General features: G+C 41.2%; 1 protein-coding gene across 3 annotated transcripts in view; it reads right to left on the reverse strand.

Moving 5' to 3' along the window:
• Positions 1-2,205: 2,205 nt before the first annotated feature.
• Positions 2,206-12,454, reverse strand: part of MGAT5 (alpha-1,6-mannosylglycoprotein 6-beta-N-acetylglucosaminyltransferase) — a 135,817-nt gene continuing 125,568 nt past the window's right edge. For all 3 annotated transcript variants that reach the window (XM_065671330.1, XM_065671331.1, XM_065671332.1), the window contains 2 exons: positions 11,293-11,450; positions 2,206-9,570 (listed from right to left, as the gene is read on the reverse strand). In XM_065671330.1, coding sequence (XP_065527402.1) covers positions 9,372-9,570; positions 11,293-11,450 — 357 coding nt within the window. In that variant the 3' untranslated portion in view covers positions 2,206-9,371. The remainder of the gene's footprint in view (positions 9,571-11,292; positions 11,451-12,454) is intronic.

Raw genomic sequence — 12,454 nt, forward strand, 5'->3', positions numbered from 1 at the left:
CAGCGAGTCTCTTGGGAGGAAAGGCTGCCGAGCCAAGGGTCCACATGACAAAGCAGGACATACGCTGAAATTTAACAGCTGGTGTCTGTTGGGTGCAAACAACATGCCATTTCTTTGGCAACAACGATTTACCACCAGGATTTTAGTTAATGGGAATCTCCATAATCAGTAAAATAAAATGTGCAAGTCCTGACAAGCACAAATATCAATATGGGGCATCGCAGGGTGGTAAATGGGGCCGTGCCATCCCTTACACACTGACAAGGAAGCGTCAGTGCGAGGAGAGGCTTCTTAGAGCCACAGAAGCCAAGTCCCAGCAAAATGTTTCCATCTGTGGACTCTCTCCCAGATGGTGTTTGACTAAACCCAGTCGAAGTGTGTGAGAGTTGAAGTATTCAGTATTGAAGCTCTCCCAATGATCTTTCCAATACAGCTGCATGGTGTGTGTGGCTTTTTATTCCAAGTTCCAGTTTTTATACATTCTTTTTCCATTATGTGACTGCAGCACAGCCCACATCTGACTCTAGCTACTCACCATTTTACAGATGTTCATTGCTGACATTATAAGGAGACAACAATTAGGGAATGAAACAGGAAGGAAAACATTTCCAAAAATAACCAGAACGGGGGGCTGAAGGAGCAGTGTCCTGTAGGAAACATTTGGGAATTGGGGTGTGCTGAAGAGCAACACAGGACAACAAAACTTTCACCCATTTCAATCTGAGGTGAGGTATGCCACGGAAATACCCACAAAAAGGGGCGACTGGTGAAGGATATTCAGGTACTTTACCTCACTGAAACACCAGTACAAGGCTCTTGTAGAAGCAATATAGCAGAAAGCCACTGTGTGTAGCTACAGTGCTCTAAACTCCTGAATTCTGGCCAATGACCAGACCAGGCAGCTGAGTAGCCAAAGCCAAGTCAAAAACATCCTCCCAGCCTGCAGACACTTCGCCTTCCCGCTTCAGTCTGACCCTGTTATTTACACTATTACCTTACCAGTGTTGGGGTGTCATCCACTAGGGCAGGGAAAATAAAAAAGATCCCAAGTCGACAGTTACCAGCTTCTGTTCCCTTCGGATTTTACATGACTCAGTTATGTGGGGCCACACTTCAAAGAACAAACCTCCACACAACAGACTTGGGAAGAGGCATTGTAGGAAGCGAGCAGTCGCTTCTCTCCAGTGTAGTTTTAGAAGTACATAGTAACTGTGCTACAAATTGACATTTTGCAAACAGGCAAAAAAGAGCCAGTCTTCATTCTGGTTTTTGGCTGGTTTGGTTATTTTACTACTGCATACTGCTCCCACGTTAATTGTTCTGTTACCCCTCAAACCTCTGACCATTGCTAGCAGAAACTGACAACAGCAAACCCTTCCCTCAGGCTCAGCTGGGCTAGCAAAAACTAAGGCAGGAGAGCGAGCCTTTTGGCAGAATTGGCACGGTGAAGTAACCTGGCAGCGCCCTGTAAGGAGCTTCACTGGACGTTTCTATTGTACGTCTTTTCTGATAGTTGTGCTTGCAACCTCCAAGGTGATTTAAGGCAGCACTTTTCAAGTGCACTGAACACCCGCTCCACTCCCCCAGGCACAAGTTACCATCTCTCAGATGATGTTGGTGGACAGACCTTCCAGGGCCCCTCTCAGGTGGTGGCTCCAGCTGCCGAAACCTCAACCTGCCGCAGGAATGATGCCGACTGAAGGAAGGCAGGCACGGAGTCCCAAGTTTCATGCTTGAACTCGTGTCCCATATGCAAGTATTTCATAAGCCATCCAAGCCTTTTGCTTTTAAACTTGGATCTTGAAAGACAACACCCTCTAAAGATGTTGTTTTACCACAACATAGCTTTTATTTTTGAACTCCATGGTGTATCGTACCAGTTAATCTTGTATATCTGTGCGCCAATGGGTAATTCCACAGTTTTCCTTGGGTGCTGGAAATCTCTAGAAAACCAAGAATTGCTGTCTACTGCTGTGACAAATCTGCCCCCTACAAGGAAGGTTGAATAATATCCATTATCCCACGTGGGTTTAAAGCAAAAAGACAGTTACTTACCTGTAGTCCTTATGGCCAAGGTCACAAGCGTCAGCCACCAACACAGACGCCCGGCTGCAGAATTGAAAGGACAAGCCACACGAATGCAATTTTGGATCAACAGCAGCTAACGGACTTCCCATTTAAGCACAAAGCAATCATCAATCCAAATCACACAAGAAAAAGGTTTATTGAAAAATAAAGTTCTCCCTAGTTTTTTTTCTACAACAGTGAAAACAAAGCATTTTTCTATGCCATTAAAGTACAGACATTTACTCTTCTAGAAAAAAAAAGTAAATGAAAACCTTCCCATCCTATTGAACCCCGGGAACATGATGGTCTCTGAACCACTGTGTTCTGTTCTTTCTGAGTTAAACTGCTTGAACGTAATATACTGGAACACCACCATTTAAATAAAACACAGAATCAACCGTTCAGGAGAGAACTCAAACCAAACACACATAGCACCGGCCTGACCCTGAAGTTCTCATGTACGTATAAAAACTCTGTCTCCAGATCATCATGTGCAAAAAAGCAGCAATCTTTTATTTTTTACAGATTTCAGTAGTTTGGTTTTTTCCCTAATTTACAGTGCTGCAGAGATTACTCAGATTCTGACCCCTTCACCCATGGAGAAAGAAAGTTTCCTCCAGGGAATGATCCAGACCAGAAAGAGCTGCCCCAAACTGTCCTCTGCTGTCCTCTTTCCCTCTGCAGCCCTCAGCTGAGCAACCTCAGGGGGATCAACTTCTCCAGGCTCAAGTTAGCTTTGTAAATATTCCCTTCTATTTTTCTTTTAGCTCTCTTAGCATCTTCAGGGTAACTTTTCTGATTAAATTCACTCATTGTTTCCTTTGGTAAAACCTGCCACTTCCTCCTCCTCTGCCGTATTCCTTTGCAAAAAAGAAACAAACCCACAGCCTCTTGAAAATGGTCTTCACTGTCACTCTACTGCAACAGACTCATTAATGAATGTGACAAATTAGTTCTGGGTATAACCCTATTAAAATTAACTGCCTTCACACAGCAATTTAACTTGATGTATATTGTGTTCCTATTTGATACCTTGAACTACTTTGCAGCTGCTGGAATCCAAGCCAGGATGTGTTGCATGCCTTTTGCCAAATGCACGGATGGCTCCATAAACGCCATAGCCTTATTTACACGCTCTCCTTAAAGCCAAAGATTTTGCTGGCTCCTGCAAGACCAAGCTGGCCCTGACTGGAGCAGCACTGGCCAAGGGCTGGTATTTGCAGGCATGACAGCACGGTGCAATACAGATGGATTTTCCCATACAGAAGAGGCGCCGCATGTTATCATGCTGTAAAATGCGAGAACAGCAAGGTCTGCGGTGCTTCAGCTCTGTGAGTCCCTACACAAGATGACAAATTCTGCTCCCATACACTGTCCATGGAAGTTCAACGGCACCTGCCCCAGACCCCCCAGAGAGAAGGGTGTTACTTGAATTTTCCTAAAGCAGTTTCTGTGTGTGGAAGGTGGAGTTACTACTCATCTTACTGAAACTTTGAGGACCTGATTTTATTGACCCATTGACAATGGCTCAGTGCTGTTGAGAGAGGTCTGCTGAACTAGAACATGCTACCGTGTGGTCAGAACAATATGAATATGCGCAGGATTACACCTACAAGATACGTTGGCAACAATTGCACTTTGTTGTTTTTCCCTGGAAGAAAGATCATGAATGATGCTTCCCACCTGAGGCATTCTGGGGTTCAGCTGCTAGTCTTTTCAACACATTCCCACAGCAAACATTTCACACTGGATACATGGAGTCTGGTCTTTACACATTCCATTTAAATATAATTGGAAATTACAAACTCATTTTAAAAAACCCTCTACATCTGCTTAAAAATATGAAGATGGGATTTAAGTCACTGCCCATAAACTGGCATGTTTCGATGTTACATTTACACCAATATTATTAAAGCATATCTCAATGCAATCATGTCTGTCCCTTGCCTTTTCAGCCTGAACAAAAGCATATGCCTGTCAGGGGGTTACTCCCCTCGACTTTACAGCAATCTCAGAAACTGGGACCACAGGAAAACTACAAATAGAAAGAGATCACAATCAAAAAGTTGAAGGCATAGCAGCTGTAGCATGATCGTCCCAAAGAAATAGCCATGCCAAAATGTTTGCACCCCCAGAAAACAGCCTATGAAATTGGAAAGGCTCTTTAAAAATAAACGAATAACAAACCAACAAATACCACAAACAAACAGCAAACACCCACCCCCCAACTCCGAACTGCGCACTGAACAGCTATTTCACCAGGTTTTCACCTGATACTTTAACAATAAGTAACATCAACTTAGTCAGAAATGACACATGCTGCAACAGCAAACAAAGCTGGCTGCTGATATGCGCACAACAGAAACTGCAAGTATTTGGTCTTGTAAGATACACTGCTTTGTATTAAAAAGGGAGAGATGCTTTTTTAATTTGAAGAAAAATGAATGGAGGAGTTCTGCTCTCACTGAAGCCACCAGTGGGAGTCATGAAGTTAATTAGACCTGGATGAGATTCTATCCAGCCTGATCCATGCCATTTAATTTATTTTACTAGCAAAGTCTGGTCCTGAAATGCACCATGAGCAGAACAAACACCTGAGAAAGCAATTTGGATTTTGTTTACATGAGAAGCACTGCACACTCATAAATCATCTTTGTAATTTAGATGGGCCACTCACTTTTGCGAGGGAAGGGCATGTCTTTCCTGTGAAGGATAAACCAAGGACTCGACTAGCATTATAAAGGACGGTAGTACAGTGTTATTAAGTGAGGAGAGAAGCCATCAGCTAACAACATGATTTGTGGCTGATGCCAACAGAAACTCTCAGCAATTCTGAATGCTTGTCACTAAGCAAGATACAAAAGCTGGCACAGGCAGTTGAGAGCAAAGCTCGGTATGGAAGACACTGAGACCTGGGTCTCTCCACAGCCTCCTCAACTGAAACCTGAGCAGCAATTACTGTACAAAACACTCTTCTTGCAGAAAAGTAGTACTGTTAAAAAGAAAACCATCTGCAACAAGCGGAATATCCAGAGTTCCCTCTGCCCTAAGAGCTGTATCACAAAGCGACTGTATTCTGGTAGCACCAGGAATCACCCCATGCACTTCCATGTCTTTATCCAAAAACCCAATACCTCGAGCACTTTAATGCAGATCTTCAATTTTCCTTCTGATCAAATCAGATATGGCTGTTTCTAGATGTTTTCTGTTAGCAGTGTCTCCTCGGGGAATGTAATAGCTTTAGCTTGCTCTCTGGTCATTAAACAGACAACCCATCCCAGCAGGAGCTCTCATGTCAAATTACGTAGTAAAGGGACTTCTGCTTGCTGAAGCGACGTTTAGCAAGAATTAATAAAGTTATGCTATCTTTTATCTTATTCACCCTTACCTTATGCTTCTAGAACAGATTTCTCCACTACTTAAAAACATTCTGAATTCATACCATTAAGTTGTAAAGTCATCAAGCACTATTTTTACCTGTCATTAGTGTTCCATTATACTTGTTCAGACAGCATCCATATTCCAAACACTCATCCAAACCCCAAAGAAAGTAAAAGGCACATAAACATTAAATATTTGTAGGAGAAACATAATCTGACATAAACAAGCAAACGCACTGCAGCAACTATAAATTATAAAAAGAAACATAGAAACTAAGCAAAAAAATGCAAAAAGCAACTCTATTTATACATGTGCAAATCAACTTGCATATATGAAATAAATGAGGTTTTTATTGGCATTTTCAAACAGTGTGTATTTACCAACTTTACCTTTCAAAGGCAAGCCTTTTCTGTTAACTTTAATAAATATGTAAATGCTTCTCTCAAGTTTTCTAATCTCATAGGAACAAGATTTTTGAGAACAACTCAGGTCACATACAAAAATACAAAATTTTAAAACAAAGAATGTCTTGATATGAGAGATATGTTTAAAAGCTTGGAAAATGGTTTTAGATTCAACTTCTGACATTTTTTCCCCCTTAATCACTGATCAATATACTCAAATGCAAGTCATGCAAGAACCTGATTTCTGAGGAAAGGAAGCTGCAAGCTTTTCTGTCCAACTGAAAAACAGCAGCACAGTCCCATCTCTAATATCCTTAAGTACAAGAATTGGACTACACCTAATTCTTTAACTAGGAAGGAAAATAGTTACGGAACTCAGACAGGAGGCTGCCCTCTATCCCGAAATGTGGATATATATTATACAGTTTAGTAAATCATTCAAACTTTTATATAGTCTGACATGGATACGCCTGAGTGCTTATCAATGTGTGAACAAACACTGCGGTGTGTGATGGGGGAGTGCTGTATCAGGCTTAGCCAGTGCTGTTTACAAAGTTTATGTGCTTACACTTCTCATAGGATAGTCTCCTCTTACAGAAATTTAGACTGAAGCTGTCTTCAGAAAACTATCACTTTTTCTGAGAAGAGTTTAAAATTATTAATAGAGCCCTATCAAATTACAGGTCTTGATTCTTTTTTTTTAAGATTAATGAGTCTTCTCTATAGATTCCAATGGAAATAGGGTGAGACCCAACTGATTCTGAAACCAGTTTAGATACTCTGTCCATAGCTGAAATGCAAGAGGCGTTGATGCTTGCCATTTCCTTTTTGCCAGTACACAGTACTTCACTTTAGTAGACTAGAAACAGTGCTACAGCATGAAAAAACTAGCTTACAACAGACTCTCCCTGCTGTGGTAAAGGCAAATGTAGCACTGAGCAAAGCACTAGACCAGAAAATCTTAAAAACACACAAACCCTTTCATCTTTAAAGGTTTAGAGGCAGAACAAAATGCAGTAGGCCACATGGACCATACAGTGTATGTGTGTGGGAAACAAGCATATATGTATTTACAGCAAAGAATCACACTATAGCAAAAACTAAGGGCCTTGCATTCTGTAAGTGTGCACCTACAGCTCTTTGTTCCCGACGTACTTTGGTGCTCTCTCATTCCAAACTAAATTCCTGCCTGAAGAACCTCAGGCTGAACTGGTAAAGGCAAGTTCTGCTGTTGCCTTTACTTTCAGCACCAAGTATATATATACTGTGATACTCCGGATGTTCCAGTTGAGCAAATATGCACAGGTATGTGGGGAGTATTTTTTACAAACACAAACTGAATTGTTGCATGTGTTCAGACTGCTTTCCAATTCTCCTCCCCCAGCTTTACCAGGGTATTAAAACTGGTCCATATGACATTTGTGCTGACTGAAGCAAATGCCGAGCTATGGTAACAGTAAGGATTTCCGTACTTGTTTGTTTTCTTTTCATACAAAAAGTTTGCCGCCCATTATAGAACCAGCTGTTCTGTTTCTGGAAAATGACTCTAAAATACAGCAGATTTTATCATCATCACAACCCAGTCACAGGTGACCCTGCGCTTCACCGGCTCCCATGTATCTTTTTTGGACCCTCGACAGTCTCTCAGGATTAAGATACTGCGTAGTCCACAGCAATGTTACGGGGTGTAACAGGGAAATTGAGTGCTGACACACGAGAGAAAAAGCTTGGAAAGCTAATACGATGCTTTTAAATTGAAAATTTAAATACATATACTGTTCTGTTCTCTTGTCTGGAGAATTTATCCACAATGAACGAGCATTTCCCTTGCTTGGTCTTTGGTAGGTCAAGAGATACATTGATATTCACACACGGGTAATGAATGCTGGTTACAAGAAAAATCTGAACCAACCAGATACATCCAAGAAAGGAAAATTCAAAGTATCCATGCTTGTCATTATTACCTGGTTATGCTTGTTGATCTTTATGGAAAACCCCTCCACACTGATATGAAGATTTTTCCTGCATGGTCAAAGCATGTCCAAATTGTAAACCTGCAGACTATGACTGCTTTCAAAATACAAAGCAGGTTTGTTTCTAATCTTAGCATATAATTTCCTGACTACAAATGGTGCTGTTAAGCATGCCACCTTCTGCTGAAAGTAACAAAAATTACCTCTATGAACCATGACAGTTCAGAAGAGTTAACTTGCTGCTCTAAAACAAATGAAGTTTGATTTGAATTCCAAACTCTTGAATTGCTTTATTCTAAATTTGTAACTGGTGTGCCTGCTTAAAAAAAAAAAAAAAAAAAAAAAAAGGAAAAAAAACCCCAACAAACCAGAAACACCCCCCAAACCAGGAAAACAAAGAACCCATGAGACTGATCAATGCTTTTCTTAGCAGTTGTTTGTCTCCTCTTACTTGATCTTCAGAAAAGATTTCTCTTTAAAACCTAGCTAGTTATGAAGACATTTTACATTTCTACCGTACAATAATTATAGTTAGCTTAGTTTAACCTTTCTATGTCATTCAGCAACACTTTAACTACTGGAAGCCATAGCAGACTGAGGCTCTAACGATAATATTGTTCCAATGATGCTGAATACTTTTTGCTTCACACAGTATTTCTAGTAGACAGACTATAACAGAAGCATGGGCAAATTCCAAGGATTACTCTCTAAATGGGACCAGTAAACTGTGATGAGTCCATTCCCAAAATGGCAATATGTTTGTGTAGCTTTTCCACACTGAGGAATGCCACAACTGTAGTCAGTTGTCAAGTCACTGAGATGTGTCAGACGCTGGCAACTGCTTGTTTGCTCATTCATGATACTCTCGGGTTAGACTGCTCTGATGCAGCAGCTCTGATGTAGACAATGCCTTGTTGTGTACAAAGATTAAAACAAAGAAAAGGAAAAAAAAAAGAACTGGGCCCAGCTAACCCAAGAATAGGGTACAGAGTTATGAGTCTGAGTTCTTGTGAAGTAAACAACTTCACAGCTGTTCACACTAAAGCAGTACCCAAACCAGTGCACCTAGAATAAAACATCAGTCCTCCTGCCCCTGCACCCCTGCCGTCAAGCACACTTTTCTCAATTTTCTACTGGAATGAAGTTGAGATCCTTTAGCTAACCATGATGGGGGATGGCCTAACTCATTACAAAAATAGAAAACACTTCACCCGAACAACAACAACAAAAAAGAAGTTTGATGGGTCTGGGAATTTTCTACAAACTATTCTGTGCAGTCATCTTCAAATCACTGCAGAACATGAAACTCCTTTCTCTTCGCAGCCACATGAAGGAATCTGAAGAGTTGCACTGCAAATGTTCTTATAGGAAAAAAAGATCAGTTAGCTGTTTGTTATGAATCCCTCCTCTCTTAGTAGATGATTCTGCCCAGCAATGATAGCTCTGCCTGCAGTGAAAAACCTGGACAAAAGTGCAGGAAGTAATAAGTAGCTCCTCTCAAAACTACTTACATTTTGTCCTCAACTCAAAAGAAGCTCTGCTGCTGCTATAGGCAGTCTTTACAAAGCGCAACCTGCCCCTTAATATAGTCTCTGCATGGGCAGATTCTTCTGTGGGTGGGGTGGGATCCGGCACAGCTGAACAATAAGAGATCACCCTGGAAAACACAGTGCTTCCTTCTTCCATCAAAAGAGGGGACCAGAATATCATTTGCGGACTCCATGGTGAGACATTCGATATTATGCCTAAAAAGCAAAGCAAATGATCTAAATCACTGTGGAGTTTACAGGAGTTCAGTACAGTTTTCATCCTTCATTGCTAAAACAAAAATAAAATGCTATATTAAATCCTAAATCAAGTACACTTAGGAGTTGCAGATTTCCAGAACACAACTCATTTTTTTCTGCTTGCACGGATTCTCTCTGCAGAGGGCAGTACAGCCTTTGCTGCTTTTCTGAAGACTAATGAAACACATTAAAAAGGAAAAAAATGCTTTTGACTATTCCCCAGAGCACAGTACTTAAAATACACCGTGGATTTCTAGTAAGACAAAACCAAAGAGTATGAAATTAGGAGATACCCTCATTGATTTCAGCAGGGAAGTCCCGCAGGCGAGCCCCACCATGCTAGGCCGCCCTGGACAGCTGGAGGTGAGGTAGCTCAGCCAAACTATGAAGATGAGGCGATGCGGCTGTGCAGCAGAAGCTGGTCAGTGCGGGACCTGCTGCTCCAGGGAGCCAGCTAGTGCACGGCAGCTGAAAACCTTAAAATTCCAGTTGCTGTTTCTGACCACAAAGCTTAAGCACGAGGGTAGCACTTCCAGTGGGGGCTTGTTTTTCACTTATTCTTGAAACACTGGTAGCTTTCAGCATTTAACAGGGTTTTTTTCCACAGAATTGTAACGTTGTCTAGACAGCTAGAAAGGAAGCCTGACAAAACTTCTCTATGAGCTGCTTCTGAATTCCACTGGGAATTCCACTTTTTCATATAAAATACAAAAATAAAAACATTCTAGAGTTTAATTTAGCAAAAAAGTGGAGATAGAAAACTTAGAAAGCAGATTCCCTAACAGCCATTGGTTGGAGCCCAGCTTTGAGTGCTTTGTTTTCATTCTGAAAGGAACACAGGCATATTCCTAAAGAGGCAGCACCTGAAAGCAACATTAATTTCCTTAATGCACAGCTGGTAAGCTTCAGAAATTGACGCTACCTTTCATGTACAAGGGTTTACAATTCTTTATGTAGGACAATACCGACAAAAGGTTTTCAGAAACAGTAACTGCTAACTGCCAGTGAACATAGATGCTTCAATATGGATGTTAATCATGACCAAAGAGGAAGCTCAATAAAGAAAAGCAATGCTTTATAAGTGCTATATTTAAAATCATGTAAACCACTGACAAATCACACACTACGTACTGAGTTCTATTTACTGCAACAAAATGCATTTCACTTCTGACCCAGCTGACTGAGCACAACTAGGATTAGCGTTCAGAGTCATGCAAGTTCACAAACACTTAGAAGGATATGGCAAAAGCTGTAGCATAGTGCACCTGCTCAGCCAGGGCTGCACCAGGCCCACCCAAACCCAATTACAATCCTGGCATCTGGGATCCCCGCAGCACAAGCATCTTTACTCAGTGCAGAAAACCCAACATCAAAGGACACCACACAGTGCGCACACACAGAGATAAGGGAGAAGGAAGACATGTAAATTTTTGGCCTTGGTACTGTCTCACAGCAAAAACACATGTTGCGTGGAATGGCACTCGCAGCACAGCAGTAGCTTCTACCATCCGCTGCTATGAAGGACTGAGAGCTAACCTCACAGCTTGCTGTTGCCAGCCAGCCAGCACGCCTCTCCCCACATTCCCTTCTCACAGAATTTGTACACCAAACTTCATGTGTGGCAAAATCCAGTGCAATAAAACAAGACCAAGTAGTATGTTTGTGCTTTTCAGTACTTACCTAAGTAGAGCTTTGTCCTTGTTGAGATGCTGAAAGAAGGAAGGCTCACAGATGAGCTGGCTTTCCTGACAAACTTGTTTACAGGATTTTCCAGGTTCAGCAATTTTTACTTGAAGGGCACTTAATGGGGGCCACATCACTTGCCCATGACAAAAATCCTGCAGTGACAGATCATATTTTATTATGATGCATCCACCAGTCCCTTGCAAGTAATTTTTCCCATTAGTAAAATAAGTAGTTATTATCACCCAAACACTCCTTTTGCAGCTCTTGTGGTTGTATCAAAATCATTAATTTAAGCACATTTAAAAAGAACATTTTTTTTTAGCACGAGGGAATTGTCACCTTTTAAAGCTACTTGAAACGTGGCACTATCATTCTTACCAAAGAAGCTTCTTCCCTAGTCTCACCATTTTTAATTTATCATAAACAACTCTAGCTGGTCTCTATTTCCACACACCGAACCCAGTTTGGCTTTCTCAGTGATTCCTGTTTCACTAACTTGGTGCTAGCAGAACTATTTTCTTAGTTATATATTTTCTAGGTGATACTTAGCACAGGGATCAGGAGGAAGTTCGGGTAGGAGAATTCCAGAGGCCTGTTAGCTGCTAGGTGAGAAATGTCTCAAGTGGCCCATGTGGACAGCCATGCAGAAAGGATCAGTGGCCAAATCTGGAATCCACACAGGGCAATCTAAAAGTTATACCATATATCTAAAAGCACTGTTCGACCACTTCTTGAACACTGACAGGCCTGGGGCCACGACCACTTTCCTGGGGAGTTTGTTCCAGTGCTTGACCACCCTGTCAATAACAAACTTCTGAAGTCCCCCTAATGCAGCCCTAAGCCATTTCCTCATGCCATATTTAGGGAAAAAACCAAAATCATTTTAGGGTATATTTATGGCAGAATAATTTTAACAGCATCTGAAAAAACAGGTTAGTAATGGATAGCTGGAGGCACTTTTTAACGAGGTTGTTTCAAAAGGTCATTTTGCTGTTTGAACTTGAGTGCCCTGCTTATTCTGTCCTTTCATAAATCAGTATTAAAAATACTAGATGCAGGAAAGAATCTATATACTTTCAAAATCCAGTCCAGTACTGTAATATATATATAATACTGTAATATATAGTAATGTAATACGAACACTATAACACTGTAC

This window comes from Lathamus discolor, chromosome 3, assembly GCF_037157495.1.
Source record: "Lathamus discolor isolate bLatDis1 chromosome 3, bLatDis1.hap1, whole genome shotgun sequence".
NCBI classification, from domain to species: Eukaryota; Metazoa; Chordata; class Aves; order Psittaciformes; family Psittacidae; genus Lathamus; species Lathamus discolor.